The following is a 24,344-nucleotide window of genomic DNA, read 5'->3' as shown; positions in this document are numbered from 1 at the left end:
GTGTGTGATGCAGTTTTTGTGCGTGTTTAAGACTATCTTGTTTTTGTAGCATAAATTGCAAAGAAGCAAGCACAAGATTATGTTCCATGGGACAGACACACGCAAGAGGGGTGGGGGGCAAGCTTAGCTAATAATCCCTGTCACTGTCCATCCCACTGTGTTGGGTCTAATTCACTATGAATACGCACAATTCACAAGGCCGCCCTGAAGGACCTGACCAGGCAGTCTTCATGGCCCTTCAACAGTCACTCAGCAAAGCCGCTGAGATTACAGTCAAAAGCAGAAACAGAGAAAGAGAGAGAGCGAGAGAGAGAGAGAGAGAGAGAGAGAGAGAGAGAGAGATGTGCATGTGTGTCTGTCAGTCTGACTGAGAGACAGGGAGCAGGGAAGTAAACCAGAAGAGGCCATTTTCCTGGCGGTGGAAACAGTGTCATGATGACCAAAGGCCAAATTCATAGCTCATGAGTAAAGAGTGGACGCACAAGACCAGGGCATATACAGTCACCTTTGTATGGGCCTCTGTGAATTAGATAATAACATTGTGACCCTGAATTGAATTGGGGACATTCAATACCTTTCATGGGGCTTCATGTGAGGATAACGTAATTCCGCTCTCTATGAGGCTTGCCGGCCGTTCACTGCCCACGAGTGAGTGCGTCATGAAGCTACTGTCTCACCCTGCCTGCCACGTGCTGACCGAATGGTTTGAAGTGATACCTCTGCTCTCATTCTTTGGTGCTCTCTAAGCTTCTCTGTCCTGTGTTTACCCCCATTTAGACTGGTGCATGATAGACCTTGAGTCATCTGCACTCATGGAAGCCAGGCTAGAGCGTCTCTCTCAAAGCAATTCAATGCAATTCAATTAAATTCAATACAAAAGAGCATCGCTTGCATGACAAAAGCTCCAAAGAATTTCTAATTAAACAGGTATTTGGTGTCTGTCAGAAATAACAAACAGGACAGAATATCACATGAAGTGCAATGGCAGAATATGTGTGTGTGTTTTTCTCTCTCTTCTTCTTTCTCTTCCTCTCTCCCTCTCTCGCTCTCCCCCTCTCCCTCTTTCTCTCTCCCCCTCTCTCTCCCTTGCCTCACTCTTTTCTCTTCTCCCTCTCTCTACAGATATGACTTTCAGTGAATCAGCTGGGATGAATGGAGGACTGCCAGCTAAGTGCCAATTCATTTTCATATTCCTAATTAATGCTATAAATAGGTGTTCTTTGGCGGACGCAACCCGGGCAGCGGAGCTCTTGTCATTGAAGGAACATGAAAGGACGACAAGCATAATAACAGAGGATTACGAAAGGAGATGGCTCACTTCTCTCTTGACTCTCAATGAAGACCGTGCTGGACAACCTTTACTGTAATCTACACAGAATGTCTGACATTCTGTACAAGCAAAACACAATGGACATGGCAGCATGGCTGGCCTCGTGAACATAGCTGTTACCTAATGGCAATGAAAAAGGGGTTAGTGTGACCTAACTGTTAAATGTGTAAGGGTGCTACATTGCATGAACCCTCACAGCACTTTGAAAAGAGGGAAAAGTGACTGCAGCTCAAAGACCCCACACAGACTCAGAGAAGCATTACTCAATAACAGATATGTTCAATACTTTTTGAAGGTGAAGGGCCGTTCACACCAGAAGCGATAACTATAACGATGATGGTAAAAACAACATAAATGACAAGGTCCACACTACACACGGTAACAATAACGGCATTAAGAACAATAACATTGGAGATCACTTTCAGATCAATTTCAATAATGATAAAAAACTGAGAGAAGATCAGAATCCATCAAATTACAGACATCACATATATCAACATGAGGAGAGACTTTCCTTATCGTTGGTCAGTGTGGATGCTCATATTGTTATAGCTACGTTATAGTTGTCTTTATAATTATTGTTCTTAGTGTGAATAGCCCCTTAGAATCAATTAAATCGTTATTTACACGGTCCCACTTCTCTATAGTACGAAACATGACAACAAACTAAATGTTGTCAAAATGTTTGACATTGGAGTGAATGGAGTGCAAACGAGGACAGCTAAAGACAAAGGCCCGTCGCGCGGCACCCACCTTTGGAGGAAGCGGGCGTAAATCTGGCGGGTGGCGTAGCCAGCGCGCCGCACGCGCACATTCTCCAGCAGGCCCAGGTACTCCACCTGATGCCGACATCGCTCGTCCTCGAACAGCAGCGGCGACTTCACGTCATTGGGCTTAATGCAGCGCACGTAGTAGGGTTCCTGGGACACGGGAGAGGGGGGAGAGGGGGAGGTCAGCCAGGCCAAGTATGTGTGTGTGTGTGTGTGTGTGTGTGTGTGTGTGTGTGTGTGTGCGCGCGCGTGTTTGTGCGTGTGTGTGTGTGTGCGTGTGTGTGTGTGTGTGTGTGTGTGTGTGTGCGCGTGTGTGTGCGTGTGTGTGTGTGTGTGTGTGTGTGTGTGTGTGTGTGTAAGTTAGCTGTGAAAATATTGTGACAAGCACACACGCAAAAAATCAATACACATGCACACAAACAATTTGGCAAAAGAGCCAACACAGGCAAACCACAAACTGAATCGATGCTGACACATGCACAAAACAAAACACACTTACACTTACACACACAGACATACACACACACAAACACACACGCACACACACACACACACACACACACACACACACACACACACACACACACACACACACACACACACACACAGTTTTTCTCCTGTCTAATGCAATAAAGTGAATGTTGAAAACAGAAAAACAAAACACCCCTTACTAAGTCATTTGAAAAATGCATTTGGACACTCAAGCACAAACCAACACACACCCATACACCCATACAACAGACATAGCAAAGAGTGAATGAACCAGTCTAAAGTATAGCCCAATAGCCCATTTGGTGTCTGAATTAAATACCCTTTAGGTCAAATACAAATCTTAATAGGTTGGAGGTTTAATATTGTTGACTCAACCACATACTAGGCTATTTCTCTCTCTCTCTGTGTAAGGCACACACACACACACACACACACAGACAGAGAGAGAGAGAGAGAGTGTGAGAAAGAGAGAGATAAACCTTGGATGCTAGGTTCTCCACCAGTGAGATCATGGAGTTCTTGAAGAGGGTGGCTGCAGTCAGTGGCCTCTTGGTCACCTCAGTGATGCTGAGCTTCCCCTCGGGCCACATGCCCTTCAGCACAGAGTTGGAGCTACAGCAGAGAAGGAGTGAGGGAAAGAGGAGAGGAGAGGAGGAGAGGAGAGGAGAGGAGAGGAGGAGAGGAGAGGAGGAGAGGAGGAAAGGAGGAGAGGAGAGGAGGAGAGGAGAGGAGAGGAGAGGGGGAGATAGAGAGGTGGCAGGTGAGGAGGAAGAGAGAATTTATTAATACTTATTCATAATTTATTAAGTAGAGAGAGTGTGTGTGTGTGTGTGTGTGTGTGTGTGTGTGTGTGTGTGTGTGTGTGTGTGTGTGTGTGTGTGTGTGTGTGTGTGTGACTGTGTGCTTTTCTGTGTACCTGTTGTACAGGAGCCTCTTAAAGTCTTGAAAGAGGGTGTCCTTGTTCTTGTCTATGAAGCCAACAACAGAGTACCTGCAAAGAGATGCACCCACACACACACAAGATTCTTATTTCCCGTTGATGGACCCGGGAGAGGGACACATTAGAGTAAATGAGAGGAGAATACAGTACATTCAGCAGCAGGCCAGCTGAGTCTCCCTTCATCTGTAGCCTACAACACACACACACACACACACACACACAAACACACACACACACACGCACACACACACATACTAATCCACACCCCTAAGGGGAAAAGTGGTGCTGCATAAGTGCTTCTTTTACAGCCACTAGACAAATCATATGTATAGCTCTTGCATTCATAAAATACACATCATGTGTGTGTGCGTGCATGCGTGCACACACACAAACACACAGTATTTCTAAAAGGCCAGTATTTGGACACACAAAACCTACATATGCACTACTGGCAGTGAATTTTGACACACGCACGCATGAATCATTCATCAGTGTGCTACAAATAACATAACATACATACACATACAGTAAACTAACACACACACACACACTATTAATGATGTGCCATAAAACAACACAAATGCAAGCACACACACACACACACACACACACACACACACACACACACAGGCAGGCAGTGACTGACACTATTTCTGATCTGACCCACTCTCTCTCTCTTGTGAGGTAAGGTTTTTTACAGGATGAGAATTGAGAGGTAGTGTGGTTATGAAGGCCAAACCCACACTACCTTGTGCTTTGACACACAACTGATGAACCAATGAGAGCGCTGGAAAAATGGACTTGGCTCACTTCCGTGCTCTGCTCACCTAACCTGAACCTGAATCTACTCTGACGCCATCCTGTCCCTCATTCACTTGAGACTGAAGTGTTTACCTCTTTCTGTTGGCTTCTAGAGTGAGTCATTTGCATACGGTTAGCGTCAAATGGCCCTGGTGCTTGATATCTGACACAGGCAGAGAGCTCAGGAACATGTGAGCTCATCTTTGCATTCTTAGCTATTGGGACACGAGCCAAGTGCACTTAAATGTCCACTGAGTGTGTGAGTGTGAGTGTGTACTACTTACACCACGTCCCCAGCATAGTGTCTGATGCGGAAGTCCCGGTCAAACTCCAGAGTCTTGTCGGTAGGTAAAAGCTGCAGAGAGGGAGAGAGGGAGGGGGGGAGAGAGGGAGAGAGGGAGGAGGAGGAAGAGAGGGAGGGGGGAAGAGAAGTGTGAATAAGAGAGAATGAGTCATTCTTCGTTTCGGCAAATTATTCATTTTTACAGCAGCCCACATCTTACTGTGGGTTCTGAGTGTGTTTGTGTGTGTGTTTGTGTGTGTGTGTGAGTGTGTGTGTGTGTGTGTGTGTGTATGTGTGTATCCATGTTTGTGTGTGCCATCATTAGAGTGTGAAATGAGGCAGTCTTTGTTGCCCTTGGTTGGAAAGCTGGCTCTTTCCTAGTGTTTTTCCACACTGCAACGTGACTGGGGTTAAAGGGACACGCTTGTGGTCAATGGTGCAGAAACGCATGCCGGATAAAAATACCTACATGCTGGAAAAGAGAGAGAGAGAGAGAGTTAGAAGAGAGGAGAGAAGAGTGATACAAGAAAAAAAAACTGGGGGAAGTAAAGATGAGAGAGACGAAGACAGAGTAAGAGAGTGACGAAGATGAGGCTTTGCAGAGAGCAATATAAGGAGCGAGTGAGTGATTGTGAGAGAGAGAGGGAGAGAGAGTAAGAGAGAGAGAGTGCAGTTGAGATCCGTTCCTATACATAATATATGAGCAGTGAGCTTTTATCCCGGGTGAGACAGCAGTGCTGGGGAGCAGAGCAGAGCAGAGCAGAGCAGGGGCTGCTGTATGTAGGCCACTGCTGGAGTGCAGGAAGAGCTCAGGGCACCCGCACAACTCTCTAAACTTACTCTCTGTACTCACTTGGTGTGTGTGTGTGTGTGTGTGAGAGAGAGAGAGAGAGAGAGGGAGAATGATGTGTGAGAGATGCAAAAAGTGTGTGTGTGTGTGAGAGAAAGTGAGAGAGATTGTGTGAGCGAGACAAAACTATATATACTATATATCTATATACTAACTATATATACTAAAGGATAAAGCAACTGAGTATTGTGCGTCGTCTCAGGTGTGTGAGTTTGTCCTTCTCTTTATGCACTGAATTTGTGTATGCATGCATGTGTGTCTGTGTGTGTTTGATTATCATGCTTCTAATTGTGAGGTTAAGACTCCTCTGAAGGTGCAGAGCAGCTCCCTTGAGGATCTACTGCGGCTCGTATCAAGGGCAGCGCTAGCGTTAGCATTCACCTTAGCGTAGCGTTATATAAGCCCCACTGCCATTCATAAAATATTGCACCAACATCAAAGAGCCACACAGCACAAGCACACTCATTAAGAAACACATGCGCGTTTCATCCCTCCCCGTACACACACACACACACAGTACACGCACACACACAGTACACACACACACACACACACACACACACACACACACACACACACACACACACACACACACACACACACACACACACACACACGGAGTGAGCGGACTGACTGTAGTTATATAAAGGGAGGGGATTAGGAGGTCGTGGTAAAGTTTCCCTGCTGCTGCTGTGTCAGTGGAGTGCTCTTGGGGCCAGCAGTGTAACATGCTGAGCAATGGAATTTCACAAAGTACCGTATGTAGGACATCTGTAGCGCTACATCCTCAGTACTCTGTGGAGGCTAACGGTTTTGCATTTTTGCATGATAAGGTTGGAGCTAAAAAGTAAAAATATGCAAGCTTACTTTTTAAAAAATCATAGGTAATAATGCTTACCGGTACTGTTTACTGTCTCAGAGAACAAGAACTAATTTGGTTAGAACCATGAAGAAACAATAAAGTCTGCAATAACAAACCATGACCGATGCTCTCTAGTCTAAGTTGAAAGTCACAACAATGTAATGTCAACTATAGCACTTTAAAAAGTAACAGTGCAGCTTGTGTGCATCTTTACACTGACAGAACTCTGGTTAATGGACACACACACACACATAGCATTCTCCTTATTTCAGGTACAGGTGCTATGATACAATCCTCACAGGTTCTTACTGCATATGTTTATATATTCATGTTGGCTGATGCATTAAAGTTAACACTTTAGCCCTCCTCCTTGATGCTATCGCGAAAAGTTCAACACTTCCCCAAAACCGCACTATGACTCCACGCTAATCGATGTGAGGACCCAACAGCACTGCCTGACCCTCTATTGGCCCAGAAGAACACCAAGGGGCCTGGATGAGTCACCCTGCAAATTCCCACTAACTAGCTCCTTACCCCAGGGATCCTTCCGGGAGGCGTCCAAGGACGCTCTCCCCGAATCACATGGAGAATGTCACTCCGAATCAACCTCAGACCAGTTCCCAAATCCACTTGCCTTCAAATGTGACTCACAGATATTTGTTTATTTTTTGACCAGCTGGTGAAAGACATATGACGGTGATGTAATCAGAACACTAAAGAGACTGGCAGCACTGTAACTTTAAGGTCAAAGCTGCTTCTTGGAGTTAAACGTGTATTTTTTTTTTAAAGGTAAGGCTATTTTGGGGGGCAGTGGATGATTCTCAGAAACAGTTTTTATCCGTGGATAGTTCTGTGTCCATCTGGCAACCCAAACAGACAAAACAGCTAAGTGCCTTAACATCAGGACAGTACAGAGGCAACTCTACTGGACATAGAGTGATTAAAGGTGATTGAAGATGCTATGTGAAGGTGAAGTTTTTTTTGTTCAAAACATCCAAAAATGATCTCGCAACAGAATATATCAACAGGATGTGAAGATACAACAATTTTGATGTAATGTCAAAAATGTCTATGCTCTTGGTTATCCAGATAACCACTTAAGTTAGCATGGTTTTGCAAACCAGCTAGCAACGGGCTGGCTCTCTTGTAACTAGATGTACTACTGCAGTGCGGTACAAAATATGACCACCGCCCAGTCCTACACATTCAAAATAAATGCAAAAATAAATCATGCTTGTCATTTACCATTTGTATCTCCTACTTTTGTGTAAGTAAATGAGTGTGTGCAAAGTGTGTGCTAACTCTGCTAACTACAATTTCTGATTCGGGTTAGGGTTTGGGGTTGGGTTTGGTTAAGGTGTAGCCTGGAGGACCAGACCCAATCTGAAAGACTAAGGGTCTGGCCACGAATAAAGTAATGGCCCAACTCGAGGGGCGGCACCAAGCACGCATTTGAAAATCTCAATGCACGCAATTGGATAACACTATGCACTTTAGAATGTCATGATAGGGCCCGTAGTGTTATCCAATTGCATCGAAGTCCGGAATCAGTTAACATTGATCGTATAGGGCCATTCTAAAGTGCATTCTAAAGTGCATCGTCACTCGTCAAAAGTCTATTCTAATTTAGTAGGATGTCCAGTTCACATTGGGAGGGGTTTCGTTATCAAACGTGGAGTGCATGGCGCAACAAGGTGTTCCTAGGTTTTTTAATCAGTCATATGGGTGTGTAACATCATTTAAACCAATGAGAATGACATCTGTCATTCCCTTTAACTCTTTTGTTATCCTCAAATCTTACCGACACTCTTTATCCTTGGGGTAAATTTGACCCCAGCTAAATAAACCCTCAGAAAATGATTATAATTCATATTGTTACCCAGTTTTTTTGTGACAGGTACTTAACAAGAGTGTAATAACCACCATCAAAAGCCCTACAAAACAACCCCCACACACACACACACACACCTCTTTTTGAACCTTGGAACCCTGGCTGGCAATATTGCCCATCCAGTGTCAGCAGCCCAAAGGCTTGCTGTTGCTTCCCCTTTTGACTTATACAGTCCTGCCAAAATGACTTATATGTAATATGTACTTGTGTATGTAATAATGATAATAACAATATGTTCTCATACTATTCAAATAATAATATCCATAATGTGTCAAATATTTATGTATTCTATGTTTCATACAGCTGGGGTCAATCTGACCCCAAGGAACATCAATGTACAAAATATTTGTACAGGACATTGAAAACAAATTATTGCACAAATTTCATGCTAACTCTGTTGTACCCTTCAATTGAGGAAAAGTCATGAAACATGAAGCAAAAAAAAAAAGTGAACCATATATTTTATGATGTTAAACGTTGCTTGGGGTCAAATTGACCCCAAGGATAACATGAGGGTTAACAAAGCGCGATATGTGAAATAAATGCATCGGTATTTTGGCATTCAACGGCGCATTTGAAGGAGGCTGCTTGTGAGACCGTATGAAATAGTCATTCTTAAACCATGCTTTACTAAAACCTAGCATAGCCTTCACGCATTTGCACGCATTTGTCTATTTTTTGAACTCATTGGCAAAGTGAAACTAACTTCACCAAGGTGTCAGTCAACGAAGACAGTTATATGCAGTTACTTTCACTATTGACTGACAATGGGTTACCATCAAAAACATAGGCTGGAAAAAGCAACACTTACCCTAATATTGCTCAAATGACTGAATAAAACAACATTTATCCTGCAGAGGAGTTGCTATCACGTGACAGTGCATCTTCAGCTGTGCTCCAATTTGCAAATGATGGTGAATAACTACTCATCATGAGATGTACAGTATTTCTTAATATATTTATTCAAATTATGTTTCCCATTGTAATCGTGCAATTTGTAATGTTTTGCATGGACGTGCGCTGGTGGTTCGTGAATGATAGAAGGATGGTGTGTGCACCAATATGACTATTGACAATGCGCTCTTAAAATAACATATAAACAATTCACCATAGACTTCTGACAAGGGGTACAATAGCGATTTTTAGACAATGCGCCAGGCCCTTCCCTAGGTTGTTAATTGCCACACCCCTGGGTGCATTGTTTAAAAAATAAACGTGCAAAATACCGAATTAAACTTTGCGCGGGTGGAAAACGAGTTTTACACCATGCGCTGCTGTGCAAAATACAGCCCTCTGTCTGTCATCTGTTTAGCTTGCTTCTGGCCCGCCTACATCAGATACACAGATTTGATTGGTTCCCCGCGATGCAAGGGGCAAAAGTTACGTGCATCATTACTCGTTGCCAGAGTCTCTCGCTGAGCAAATGCTTCCGCGAGAACTCTGGATTCCCAGGGTAGTTAAGGTGATGTTCAGTGAACAATTACAAAAACTGAACTTGATGTTCAACAAATCATCTGTAGTTCAGTAGTTTGTCTATTTACAGTCTTTGAAGTTTGACTATCAAAATAAAGTGTTGAATTCGGGATTCTTGATGGAAACTTGACATAAAAAGGTCATGACGTATTCTGACTTCAGAGTGAACATATTTCATGTTTACTGTAATAAAAACACAAATATAAACATCCTGTTGAGATGTATGCTTTCCATGTAAGCTATTCTAAACAGAAGCACCTGCTGGGTGAGAGAATGTGAAACAGAAGCTCCAAATCCTGATTGGAAGTGACTCTTCTTCTACCCTGACAGCAGTAACTGGTTAAATGTGTTCAGAGACATCCATCATCCATCTTGGTCTCAGGCCGTCTGTGACAGCTGCTGGAAGCGCCCGGGGTGTTAAATGGGATCTGGGCCTGGCACGCCCTGATTGGGCGGGCCGGTGGGTGATTGACAGGTTTGGACGGGCTTCCCGTAGCAGGTGGGGAGCGGGGGTGGGGTGTGGGTGTGTGTGTGTGGGGAGGTGTAAGCTGCCCTGCAGGTGCCAATCATAGCCAAGAGCTGGTCTGCATAGGGAGAGGGGCACAGGTGGTAGGGCAGGAGGCAGGGCCACCAAGGGGGAGACCGGAGCTGGAGGGATGAGTGTGTGTGTGTGTGTGTGTGTGTGTGTGTGCGTGTGTGTATGTGTGTGTTAATGTCAGAATGTGTGTGAAAGTGAGTGCATGTATACAAGTCTGTGTGGGTGTGTATGTATTTATTTATGTGTATGTGAGTATGGGTGTGTGATAAAGCCAGTGTCTCTGTTTATGCTTGTGTATTAAGAGATGTGTAAGTGTGTGTGTGTGTGTGTGTGTGTGTGTGTGTGTGTGTGTGTGTGTGTGTGAGAGAGAGTTTATGTTTATGTTTGTGTAGACAAACACAGGAAGCAGAAGATGATGAGGTGACGAGATGGCGAGAAGTGGTCTGACAGTTGCCAAGGGTACCAGCAGGGGTTCAAACATAAGGGCTGCCCACCCCAATAACACGTGTTGGGATTGCCATTAGCCACATGTCACTAGCACAAATACACACGCACACACACACACACACACACACACACACACACACACACACACACACACAAACCAATGGTCCATCAAAACAGCCATAACTCAAGGGGCTTGTGTGGCGTTGTGTGTGTGTGTGTGTGTGTGTGTGTGTGTGTGTGTGTGTCTGTGTGTGTGTGTTTATCGTATCCACTGGAAGCACACACTGATGATGAGCATGTGTGATGGCCGTAATCCTCTCAACCATAGAGTCCACCTGCTCCCACCCCACTATTGGCCCATTCATTTCCTTAGAGACAACTGAGGAGAGTCAGAGAGTGGTTGTGTGTGTATGACTGTGTTTATGTGTGTGTGTGTGTGTGTGTGTGTGTGTTGGGGAAATGCTCCAAGGCAACTTCTCTTGTCTGATCTAGGGGATTCGGATGAGAGAGGTTCGTCTGTGTCTTTGTTTGTCTCTCTCTCTCTCTCTTAGTTTCCCTCCCTCTCTCCGACTCTGCTTCACTGTCTGGTCTGTTTCTCTCTCTCTTTCTCTCCACCCTGATGACTCATCCCCCTGTTCATCTCTCCTCATCTCCAACTTCTTCACTCACTTCCTTCCTGAATATTTTTTGCTCTGGATTCTGCCAGCTGAAATTAGACACTGGAGACAGTGCTACTTCTGGTGGTTGCGTGTGTGCATTTCTATGTGTGTGTGTGTGTGTGTGTGTGTGTGAGAGTGAGTGTGTGTGTGTGTGTGTGTGTGTGAGAGTGAGAGAAAGTTTATGAGAAGGAAGAAGAGAAAACGCAAAGACCAAGACAGTTGGTCAGTGCATTGGATGTGGGTGTTAGTGTGTGTGTGCGTGTGTGTGTGTGTGTGTATGTGAGTGTGTGTGTGTGAGTGTGTGTGTGCGACTGTGCGTGCTTGTTTGTGTGTGTGGCAGGGATGCTAACTGATTAACTGTTTGAGACAGATGAGGATAGGGGATGACCGAGCCGCCTCAGAGAGAGCTATAATCAATCCCAGGGCTGCCTGGCCAATCTGGACCTGACGCTAGTCCAGTGTCCATCTCCAGCCTGAACCACAGATGGCCTTCAGGACCATCACACAGGGCTGGATGGGCATGAGTGGGCATGCGGAGGAGTATGAGTATGAGTGTGTGTGTGTGTGTGTGTGTGTCTTTGAGTGAATGAGTGCTGTATATTTGGTCATTATCTATATATATATATATGCAGTAGTTTTTTTGCAGTGTGTTTTTAAGTGTGGTGAACGTATTTCTGGAGGTGTGTGCATGTGTCTGTCTGTACCTGTATGTGTGCGAGGGTGTGTGTGTGAGAGTGTGTGCGTGCATGTGTGTGCGCATGTGCATGTGTGTGTGTGTGTGTGTGTGTGTGTGTGTGTGTGTGTGTGTGTGCATGTATACACTCGCACTATGAGTGTTTTAGCTGATGCTGGTGGATGACGGGGCATACTGATTTCATTCAGCTATTCTGGGCTCTATGGCATTCCCACTCACTGCACCATCAGCATCTACACACAGACCCACACCAACATCTCCCAATGGACCCATACAGAGCCTGACTTTCATGCCAACTTACCAGTGTTAATGCCAGTCTAATGCCTTTCGCATGTCTCACCTTCAAACACTGAACCCAAACCCAGAAATCCCATTATGGTGTCAAAATCCAATTACAGCCCTCCGAATGTGTGTCACCACCTCATTAATTAGCACCTTAGCTGGAGCGGAGTTGCGGATGGAAAGGTCCTGCACAACAGGCAGGCTACGGTGCATTTAGCTTTTGGAGAGAATGGACTGAACTCTCTCTAGGTATAAAACACAGTAGCCCGCATGCTGTAAAGAGCCCAGCTTTTAGCATAGTCAAATACGGTGTTACTATGAAGTCAAGTGATACAGTAATTAGGAATATAAAAAAAATAAAAACTCAATAACACTAACCCACAACAAAGCTGAATTGTATCTGTACTTATAAGAACACTAACACTTTATTAGCGCTTGTGGTTAGATGCTAATTAATTATTATAAAAATTATAAATCAATGTGTATATGTACTATGTGCATGTGTATCTGTATGTGTTTGGGTATGTGTAACCTGTATGTTTATTATATCAGTGAATTAACTATGTATAACATCACATCATTCAGTAACAGTGTGTCTGCATTGCCTGGCCCAAATGTGACACTATAAGTCAGACTATGTAGGTTAGAAATGAAGGCCCCTCTCCTGTAAGACACTTCTAACTCCTCAACGGTACTTTTCTTGTGATATCTGCCTGTTACTTCAACCTGACTCTATAATCTCTTTTCTGTGCCATCCTCCTGTAGTCCGCCTCTCTGCCTCCTCACGTGTGCCACTCCTGCCCAACCCCCCCCCTCGGGCTTCCAGCTAAAACGCTAGCAGTTCACTGAGGGCCAACTACTCGTGCGGCCGCCAGACGACTCGATGGGATATGGAGAGGGACCAGTCTCCCACTCCACACGGGTCCTCCTTTTGCTCCAGCCACGATGAGAGGACACTCTCTCTCTATCTCTCTCTCTCTCTCACTTTCTCTTACACACTCTCTCTTTCTCTCCTCTCTCTCCTCCTGGCTACCTGCTGGCTCTCTGCGGCCAGAAACACTGATTGGAGATCGGGGGGGGAGTACACACGTGACTGCCGGCCCCATTATCTTAGCGGAGGGGCCCTGCTTGGGCCGACGCGCGTCAGCATCTCTTCAAGCTGTCACATGTGTGCGCCTGCTGCAGCCCACACGTGCACATGGAGAGAGAGAGTGAGAGAGAGAGAGTGAGAGAGAGAGAGAGAGGGATGTGATGATGATGATTATGATGATAATGGGGGGATAGACAGAGACATGAGGAGAGGAGTGAGAGACAGAGGTGTGATGAAAGGTATGTGTGAGAGAGAGGAGAGACAGACAGAGGAAAAGGGAGAGAAAGAGAGAGGCTAAAAACAGAGAGAGAGAGAGAGAGATGATGATGAGAGAGAGACACAATGCCTGTAACATAGAGCTCACAGCATGAAGGCCTGTGTCAGCAAAGAAGTGCAATTAGCAGTGTGACGTTGGGAGTGTTAAAATAACACACATCTGTAAGAGGGAGAGGAACCAGGGGAGAGAGAGAGGAAAAGTGAGGAAAAGTTAGCGAGAGTGGGAGAGAAACGGAGATCACATGGTGAAAGCAAGTAGAAACGCTAAAAAGACATGAAGAGAGAAAGAGAAAGAGGTGGAGAGAGAGAGAGAGGGATGTGGAGAGAGAGGAGAGACACAATGCCTTAGAGGTCACGAGGTCAGAGGTCAGAGAGCTCGCATGAAGGCCTGTGTCAGCAAAGAACAGAAACTAGCAGAGGTGGAAAAGTCCACATACCACATATCTCTGTGGCAACCATCCGCTTAAACCAGATGATTCTAATCAGCATAACTCTTCAGCTAGGTAGAGCAGGTGAAATCACCTGTGTTAAGTGCACAGGTAGAACCAAGAACTTTTAATTTCTGAAGCAGGACTTCAACACCTCTGGAAACTAGAGATGGCAGCAAAATATAGCCACCATATAGTCCCTATGTCAACATCATCAGTTTATCCTCAGAGAAGAACGGCAGGCTTAGGGCTCTTTATGACGCCTCATAAAACAACCACTGAAGGTGTTCTGCAAGAACACTCTGAAGGCCTCAATACATCACAATGCTAAATACACACTTACACATAACCTACACACTGTTTTTAAAATCACATAGAGGAATAAACAAGCATCAAGTGTAAACATGCTATCTCTTTCTCCCTCTTTCTCTCTCTCTCTCTCTCTCTCACACACACACACACACACACACACACACACACACACACACACACACACACACACACACACACACACACACACACACACACACACACACAGAGATGTAGATTACAAGAATAGTCTGTTTAATCAGCACCTGGAGCTGTTGACTGGCTCTGTAATTGGAAGTGAGTTACTTAAAAGAGAATTCTGCCAAGTAGTTCTAGCTTGCAAACAGACGAGTGAGACTTTTGAGACAAGCTCGCTTTGTCTTCTTGGTGTTCTGAGGTTGATGAAGTTTGAGTTCTCACTTCAATCTCCCCGAGGAAACCGGAAATTTTAAACACTTTTTTTACAGCTAAGAAAAGCCGAAACGGTTGAAACCTCATCTACTTTTGTCTATCCCAACTAGTTCAGACGCTTCTGTAAAACCTGACATGGCTGAAAAATGAAGAGAGAGAGAGAGAGAGAGAGAGAGAATGGATGGAAGGGAGGGGAAAAGAAATCAATGCATCCTAAAACAACCCCATCAAATTTCTCCCGTCTCTGCGGGGTTCAGGAGCGAGAGCGAGACTCCCACCCCCACCCTCTCCACCCCCCCCCACCCCCCTCTCCACCTCCTCCACCCTCTCCACCCTCCCTGTGCTCATTCACGGCTCAATTTCACATTATCTCGCCGCCTCCCTGGAGCAAACCATCACCAGAGGCTGGACAGGGTCTCTGGTGACCGATACCGTCCAGCACATGTGGGCACAGCAGAACATCAGGAGTACAGACTCCCTCCTCCACAAGAAGGCGAGGAAGAGCAACTGTGTGCTGTAATGCTGCGAGCACAGACAGATTGGCTTTTATGTTTTTTAAGATGCCACTGAGTCAAATAAATAAATAAACAAGGAAAAAAATAAATAAGTGAATAGCTAGGCTTATTAAACCATCCCTGCAGACCTTGGCAGGCCTGAATGAAAGAAAGAAAAAATCACACATAAAAAGGAATTTCAAGGCGCTTCCGAAAGCAAAAGCATAAACATTGATGTTTAAAAAGCTCCTGGCCTTTGAAGCTGATGCCGCCCGTGTGTTTGTGTGTGTGTTTGTGTGTGTGTGTGTGTGTTTGCAACTGTGTGTGAGACAGAGGAGAGACTGATCAAGCGGTTCCTTCTCTCTGTGTTTCCCAATGATGAAGGGACCAGGAGCGGGGGTTCTGCACGGAGGCCGGGACTGCGACTGCGAGAGCCGCGCTGCTATTCGCTGACGCGCCGTGACAGACGGCTGAAACATACGGAGCTCATGTCAGCCGTCACGGCTAACCATGAAAAGATAATGGGGAGAGGCGACGCCGCTGACACACACCACAGATCTGTGCGCACAGGCACAGCTACAGTGACAGTGTACACAAGCATGCACACACACACACATACACACAAATATACACAGACACACACACTAACAAACACACACACACACACAGTCTGTCTGTCTCTTTCTTGATCGCCACCTCCTCCCTCTTTTTAATCTATTCCTGCCTCACTAAGTTGGCTCCTCGCCCTGTCTCTCCCTATCTCTCCCTCTCTCCCTCTTTCTCTCTCACACACAAACACACACACACTTACACACTCCTCGCTAGTTACCAAAAAAGAAACTGCATCGCGAAAAGCGCCTGGAGTCATTGCATCTGCAGAGCTCTTGCATACTTTGAATCATCCATGGGTGAAAACGCTTTTTTTCTCTTTCCCTGCCCTCTCTCGCTCTCTCTCTATCCCTCCATCTCTCTCTCTGTCTGTCTCTCCATCCTTTTAAAAATGGAGACTGCAGGGAAAAGAGGTAGAGGCCGTGAAATGAGAGGAACTCACCCTGCTAAAATTGTCAGGACCTATGGCCCAGCTTTCTGAAACATTAGCCACCCCTGAACTGTGTTGGAAAGTAGTTCACACTCACAGAGGGCACCTCACAGTGAGCCATCTTAGGATACGCCTGCGTGCAAAAATAACTTTATTTAATGGAAGAAAGATGTCCTTGTCCATTTCGCCAAAAAAGGACCACTCTAAGGACACTGATGGTTTCCTGGTCCAGTTTAATGTGGCTTTAGATAGGTCTAGATAGTGGGTCTAGATAGAACCACACTGAGGTACCGCTACAGACGTACTACACAGTTCCTCAGAAGGCATTCATGCAATATTAAATTGCACTCTGATCTAGATAGAACTACACTGAAGTACCACTTCAGACGTACTGGTTAGTTCCTGCTTTGTTCCCATTTAGAACGTATATGGAGCACATGTCCATGTGGAACCATCTGACAGGGTTCTTTGGGCCAGTTGGACCTGGTACCCAGGATGTGAGCGAGAGCACAGACCGGGCTTTCGGCTGCAGCGCCCGTGGGACAGCAAAGTGGATCAGTGGTGCGGCTGCTTTGTTCTGGTTGGCTGGCTGTGTGACACAGATACATCCTCGTACACACCAGCCCCATTACTGCTCGCTGGCATTCGGAACATTTGAAATCCCCCTCTCTCGTGTGTACATACACAGACACACACACACACACAACACACACACACACACACACACACACACACACACACACACACACACACACACACAAAGCCATTGCTATTCTCCTGGGCTGTGTTGGGATGCTGCTGTTCGCCATGCTTTTCCTCATCCACGTATTGACCACGGATGTATTATAATCAGTACACACACACACACACACAAGGGGACACACACATGCCCTCAGCGTGCTCACACATACAAATACTCACAGTAACACAACACTGCACCCCCCACGGACACACACACACACACACACACACACACACACACACACACACACACACACACACACACACACACACACCCAGCAGGGTGTTACTGAGCTGATGTAATTGTGCAGAGCTACAGAGATACCTCCAAAGCTGGGGTCCACCTCCTGCATGCTAAATGCCAGGCAGGCCGGGCTCATTATTCTGACTCCCAGAGAGGAGGCTGATTATTCATAGGCCCTGACACACACATACACACACACACACACACACACACACACAAACACACACACACACACACACACACACACACACACACACACACACACACACACACACACACACGTCACGTCACGCCTCCTGTGGCTGATCCTCTTCATCTTCTAAAGGTCCAAGAGGCAGACACAGCCTCTACAGAACATCCACCCTGGTCCAATTTGATGTCCTGTTAGGACCAAGGAAGTGGCTGCTAACTACCTTTTGCTAATGGAGATGCCCTTTCAATTAAACTCGTCTCCTTCCTTTCCTCTTTATCTATTCTAGCCATGTTCCATATTCTCTTCCTGTTTTCTTCACCATCTTTAACTCTCATTCACTTACTCTCTCTCTCATTCTCTCTCTCTCTCTCTCATGCTCTCTGTAAAATATGGACAAATCCACCACCCTCCTTCATCATCATCATCATCATCATCATCACTCTCTCTTTCTCTCTCTCTCTCTCTCTCTCTCGTGCTCTCTGTAAAATCTGGACAAATCCACCACCCTCCTTCATAATCATAATCATCATCATCATCATCATCATCACCATCATCACTCTCGGTGGAGCAGAGGTGTGGTCCTGCAGCACTGTGTCTCCTGAGCTCGGCCATAATCACACTGCTGAACAGCACGGCACAACCATGCGCCCCCTCACTGGACCGGACGGCACGGTGACTAAGGCAAACTGCTGAGCACGTTCCCAGAACAACAACGACGACAACAGCGAGCCTGGGGAGCATTCCAGGTATCTGGGCATTCAAGGAACTGAGAGATAAATAGTGGTGGTCAACGCATCTCTGCCTCAAGCTTTTTCATCCCGCCTGTTGATGTTTGCTCTCTCTCTCTCTCGCTCTCTCTATCTCTCTCTCTCTCTGTCAACTGCCCCCTCCCTCTCTTTTTTCTATCTCTCTCTCTCTCACTTGCTCCTCTCTCGCTCTCCTTCTCAGACTTCTTTATGGTTTAATCAGTATTACCCCTTCACACATATAGACATTTTGCTCTCGCACTGTGGAGCCTAACGCCAAGGCAGTGGGACACCGGTCTCAATGACTCTCATTGGTCACAAGTGACATCACCTGCAGCAAAGTGTTGAGTCAGATTGGGGTAGCGTTTCTTCCCTGACTGCTGTCTCCCCCTAGTGTCCAGCAACTGAAATGGCTCCTCTGAGTTACATAGGGACATTCCATAAAATCAAATGTTCTTCTGTGCTTCTGCCCCCAGTGGTTTCCAAATTCCAAGGTCTCTGTGTGTGTGATGAGGAGCACTTCCACATACCTACAGTGTGTATGAGTAATGTTCTGTATTGCTGATGATGTTGAACACGTTGTCTGTGAGACTGACGTATTGTATTGAGTATTGCTTCCTGGGAGTCCTATGAGCATTATCATTACTGTATTGCTGGTGTGGGAGGTGTGATTTTCTTGAGTTTGTGTGGTATAATCTTAGGGCAACTGCTTAGCTGTGGCCTGTTGTGTGTATGTGTGTGTGTCTGTACGTTTGCGTGTGTGTGTGCGCTTGTACCACGTGTGTGTGTAGCAAGTGCGTGTGTGTGTGTGTGTGTGTGTGTGTGTGTGTGTGTGTGTGGTACCTTTCGGCTTTTGTAGTGGGCATGTTTGGCCAGCTTGCCGTTGAGCGCCTGCAGGAACATCTCGTCTGTGACTTTTCCCACATTCATACAGGCCTCGTCCAGGACAGCGAAAATACCCTTGTGTTGCTGCTCTACCAGGTCCACAATGATCTGATTATTAAAGTAGTCGATCTGAGAGGAAGTAGAAAGAGAGGGAGAGAGACAAAACATCAATTAAATATTTGATAATAAGCTTTCATTTCTCATTTTGTGTTTATTATGTCAAGATTCCACATTAATATCAAATGTATTTATTCCCCTTGACTTCAAATGAATCACTTGAGTGATGTTAGGTGTGGAACCAAGATTCTCCTCACATGTTTCCAGGGGATGCCTTCTCGCTGGTACTCTTCTTGTTCCTGTTTTAGCACCAGCTGAATGAAAAGCTGCTGCAGCTTCTCATTGCAGTAGTTAATACAGAACTGCTCAAAGCTGAGGCAGAAAGAATGAAAGAAAGAAAAAGAAAGAAAGAAAGAAAGAAAGAAAGAAAGAAAAGAGAAAGAAAAAAAGAAAGAGACAAAGAAAGAAAGAAGTAAGTATAAAACACAGAGCTGTCAAGCTCAGAGATTTGCAATTCTTTGGAGTCTGTCTGTATTAAAGCGCAATTCTGGAGTGAAAACAACCTAGGGTCTATTTATAGTAGTTAACAAGTTCAAACATTTGATTGAGACTAAAATTACATTAATTGGTGGAGTTTTGAGAAAGACTAAGCTAAGGGGGCCTGCTGATTTGACGCTACCAGAACTCGAAGCCAGGCAATTTGCTTCCTTCAGATACAGGTTTTGTTATAACCTCTCTGTACACTTTCAAAGTTTACAATACTTCGGTTTGTCTGTAGGGATTGTCACCACACTACCACAGAAGTTTAATTACATTTTGAGCATGGTCTGTGGAATAAAATAGTGGTTGGTTTTTGACGTGCTAGCTGTCCACCTTAGCTTTCACCATAAGCCCATTCAGTGTTAATGCACCTTAGGTTGTCTTTACACTGGAGTTACGCTTTAAGTACACATTTTGAGAATTATGCTTCGAGGTCAACTAATAGGACACCACAGCATGGCCTGTTTCTCATACTGGCAAAGAGAGCCCTGACTGACCTGTTGTTCTGGAAGATCTCAAAGCCATAGATGTCCAGCACGCCAATGACCGTGTTCTTCCCATGCACCCTGGCATCATAGTTCTTCACCTCAATGACATCATTGATCCGCCCCACTATCCAGCAGAAGAGACGCTCATAAATGGCCTGAGAGAGAGAGATAGAGATGGGGGGAAGGGTCATGAGGTCATTACACAGTGCACATATTGAGAGATGACGTTGTTGGTCTTGCTCTTTTCCCATACCACCCGTGAGATCATCTAAATGAAAAATTCCCCTCACAAATTCCATCTAAATGTTGTAATGAATGCACAATAGCCTACTTATCAAAAAGTGATAAGCATTGTCATGATGTCATAGTGTACCTACAGATAAGCATTATTAGATATTATTAGATATTTAGGCTGTCTTGCTTGAGTCATTAAAGAATGAGGATTATGTTCACAATTGAGCTAGTGACACTGCGGCTGTCCATGAGGGCTGTCCTGTACCTTGGCCAGCGCGTCGCGCCCGTAGCTGGCCTCCTGGGCCGTGTGCTGCTTGTCGATGACGTCTCGGCCAGTGGCCACGGTGCGGTAGAGCAGCGCCTTCTCCACGTTCTCCTCTTTGGTGGACAGCAGGTCGCCCAGGATGGCCACCAGCTTGGAGGTCTCGATCAGCGTCACGTCGCCGTCTGTGCCGAACTTCAGGTTGCCCTGGAGACAGAACACAGGAATCGTCACGCTCCCTCTCACCAAACGCACTCTGGCGTTACGAAGCATCAGAAATCTGGGATCCCTGCTTGTGTGTCATTCCACTGACATTTCACTGAATGACTTAAATGCCCATTACATCTCAGATCAGTATGCCCACTCTGTGGGTGAATGACACCTGGACCAAGATGACCCATCATGACTCTGCCCCCTCCCCTCCATGTGGGTGAATAGGACGTGTGGCATGTGTGGACAGTGAAGCACTGAAGCATTGGTTTACCAGATGAATGATGGCAGCCAGGATTTTGTAAACGGTTTGGATCTCTTCCGCTGTGAAACCAATCACCTTCATGGCGTCGGCCACAGCTTTGAAATCAGCACCATCGTTAATGGATGACTGAGAAAGAGAGAGAGGGGGGGGGGGGGTTAACCATAAAGCATTTCGAGTATCTCTCACTCACACACACACACACACACACACACATACACACACACACACACCAGGCAGTGTTTACTCTCATCTTCTTCCATGAAGACAACCAAAGTGTAGGGGGGTACTGCGTTTTATCAGTGTCTGTGTTCCCTGAGCGATACTACCAGACAGCACACAGAAATGCTAAACTGCCTTCTAGGATGAATAAAATGGCTGAGTGGCATCTTGCTGGGCATTTATGGAGCCTTATTAAGGCGTGTGAGAGACGTTTTCATGTTTCAGCTCTCTGAGCCTCAGAGTGCCAGACTGCCCCACACTGGTGGCACTGATTGAGGCCCAGTGTTTTTTATAGGTCTGCAATCAAGAGACCGGCAAAGAGAGAGCTGACTCAGCAGCCAGACTTTTACACACACACACACACACTCACACACCGCCGCACGCACGCACACACACGCACACACACACACACACACACTCACACACACACTTACACACAGACACACAGCAACTGCCAAGAAAAGAGGCGACGAGAGACAGAGGGAGACGCTAATTAATCCCACACTGCGACGCTGAAACTTTTTACTGCCAAACGAGGCTTGTTCGTACAGCGGGAACCACTGTTTTGGAAAAGAGGGACGCGAGAGAGTGTGAGTGCGAGTGTGGCGGAGGTCCAGGTCCAAATACACAGGAAGCACAGGGTTTTCCTGACACGCCTGCTCACGCAGCTGCCGCGGCCGCGGCCGCCTGCCACCATGCCATTCTATGACGTCGTTTGTGCATGTTGTTTGCTGTAAATGTGTTTTTGTCGTCTTCATTTGCATAGTGTGCAAAACGTGCATGTGAGAGAGAGAAGGGGAGAAAGAGAGAGAGAGACAGAGAGAGGAAGTGAGAGAGGAGAAAGAGAGAGAGACAGAGAGAGAGACACAGAGAGAGGGGAGAAAGAGAGAGAGAGACAGAGAGAAAGGGAGACAGAGAGAGAGAGGGAGTGAGTGAGAGAGAGAAAAGTGGGTGTATGTAAATGGGTGAGAGGTTTAACTCGTTCAACTCGTTAAGCCCTGAACCGCACCAGGGCTTAGGGGCTGCTTCTGAATTTGCCTTAGGTTGTGCACAGCTTACATAACGTTGCCACACAAACTCAACACGGCTGCATGAGTTCCATTTGCCATGAAAATGTGTGGGTTTCTTCTCATGCAAAAATGTTATATGGGTGTGACCTCACACTACCCAATAACCCATGGGCAGCAAAGGGCCAGTGATATGGGTAAGTGAATCTGCAGCATGTCCAGACCAAGTTCTCATTCGCCAAAGATGAAGACAGCTTCAACCTCAAAAAATCCTGACTTAAACAGATGAGAATATGAATTGCCTAAGGGTGATCTTTTTTTATAACTTTGTCTTATCTGTCAAAGGGGATTTCTTTGCTCTTTTATAGTCTTATCTACAGTCATAACAGGTCATGACACACTTCATGGCTGGGTTTTAATTAGATAATATCTCATCATATTATTATATTATTATATTGTGGATTGTGCTCTTTGATGAACTTTCTCGGGTACACTGGGTGAAGGATGAAACAAACAGAGTGATAAACTGAAATAAGGAAGAGGACACGTGGAGAGTGGTCGTACCTTGACCTGTCCACCGACTTTAATGTAGCTGTAGGCAGTGGAGTCCTTCTGGATGTGCAGAGAGCGCAGTAGAGAATCTGGAGCTCCCTTCACCAGCTGCCCAGCACACAAACATGGCATGACATGACAAAAATAAATATGGTAAATAAGTCAGAAAATAAATATGGGAAATATGTCTAAAACAAGCAAACTACAAAGAAGGTCAGTAAACTGACCTGGTAGAAAGAGTGAAAGCTTCTCTCGCCTTCCTGCTGGAAGATGACTCTCGACTGAAATAAAATGAGAAATGTTAGTGAAGCACTGATTGATGCTTGAGCTAATTGCCGTATTGGCTAAATGTAAACCCTTCAAAAGCAATGCATAAGGACATGATGAATGGGCATGTGATATTATCCAACACAAACATCACATGAACAAACATCATGTGACACACCACACAATAGGACCACACATTCAGTCAGGTATGCTTCTGCTGAGCACAGATAGTTGTACACAGACACGCCCCGTTCATATGAGCTGACAAACAAACATGTGCATAACAAAATTGGGCTTCAGCTGACTCTGCGTGAGCACCACTAATGGTCTGCTGCGGAATCTATTGAAGTCAGGAGACGAACCCCCCCCCCCACCTCAAAATCTCCTGACTGCTCTTTGGCGCCCCCTACCTTCTCCAGCAGGTAGTTGTTGATGTGGCCGCCGATGGGGTCCCCTTTGAAGTCAAAGTTGATGTCCATGTACTTGCCGAAGCGGCTAGAGTTGTCGTTGCGGTTGGTCTTGGCGTTACCGAAAGCCTCCAGAACACAGTTGGACTTCAGCAGCATGTTTTTCACCCTGAACAGGACAGACAAACCAAACAGATCAGTCAACATTTGCAGTGCATTCAAACCCTCAGACAGCACACACATCTCTGCGATTTTAGCATTGGTACAGGCTTAAATCTGTGATTAGCAGTAGGCATCTCACATAAGGACAATGTGTCGAGCCAGATTAGGGCACACACTGATCAGCTGATTGAACCAGCAAACCCACATGACAGCTAGGTATTTACTGGCTTAAGTTAAAAGTGAAGAAACAAACAACCTCTAATGAGAAACAAAGGATGAGAGGAAGTTCTAACACAACAATAATGAAAAACATTACAAATTAAAAAAGCAAAGACACATCTGGAAGGCCTGGAGTTAGGGGTGTGCTTGATCCAGCCCTGAGCTCTCAGCTGCACCAAAGCAGGCGTGAGTGTAGCGCTAGTCACACAATCTGTGTCACCTCGGGAGACCCTAAACGTTTCCAGCGGCTAAATGTTAGAGCCACATGCATGAGAGTTAGGGTGTGT

General features: G+C 45.7%; 1 protein-coding gene across 1 annotated transcript in view; it reads right to left on the bottom strand.

The window, feature by feature from the left end:
- myo1d (myosin 1D) overlaps positions 1–24,344 on the bottom strand; it is a 96,729-nt gene that overhangs the window by 49,117 nt on the left and 23,268 nt on the right. Inside the window, exons 4-15 of the mRNA XM_048233626.1 lie at positions 23,680–23,845; positions 23,230–23,283; positions 23,015–23,110; positions 21,234–21,350; positions 20,753–20,956; positions 20,263–20,408; positions 19,483–19,597; positions 19,127–19,297; positions 4,618–4,688; positions 3,509–3,583; positions 3,072–3,204; positions 2,084–2,250 (exon numbers count right to left, since the gene is read on the bottom strand). Coding sequence (XP_048089583.1) covers positions 2,084–2,250; positions 3,072–3,204; positions 3,509–3,583; positions 4,618–4,688; positions 19,127–19,297; positions 19,483–19,597; positions 20,263–20,408; positions 20,753–20,956; positions 21,234–21,350; positions 23,015–23,110; positions 23,230–23,283; positions 23,680–23,845 — 1,515 coding nt within the window. The remainder of the gene's footprint in view (positions 1–2,083; positions 2,251–3,071; positions 3,205–3,508; positions 3,584–4,617; positions 4,689–19,126; positions 19,298–19,482; positions 19,598–20,262; positions 20,409–20,752; positions 20,957–21,233; positions 21,351–23,014; positions 23,111–23,229; positions 23,284–23,679; positions 23,846–24,344) is intronic.

The sequence above is a fragment of the Alosa alosa genome, chromosome 22, assembly GCF_017589495.1.
Source record: "Alosa alosa isolate M-15738 ecotype Scorff River chromosome 22, AALO_Geno_1.1, whole genome shotgun sequence".
Lineage (NCBI taxonomy): Eukaryota > Metazoa > Chordata > Actinopteri > Clupeiformes > Clupeidae > Alosa > Alosa alosa.
The sequence above is the reverse complement of the archived record's forward strand: the minus strand, read 5'-3'. Positions and strand labels throughout refer to the sequence as shown.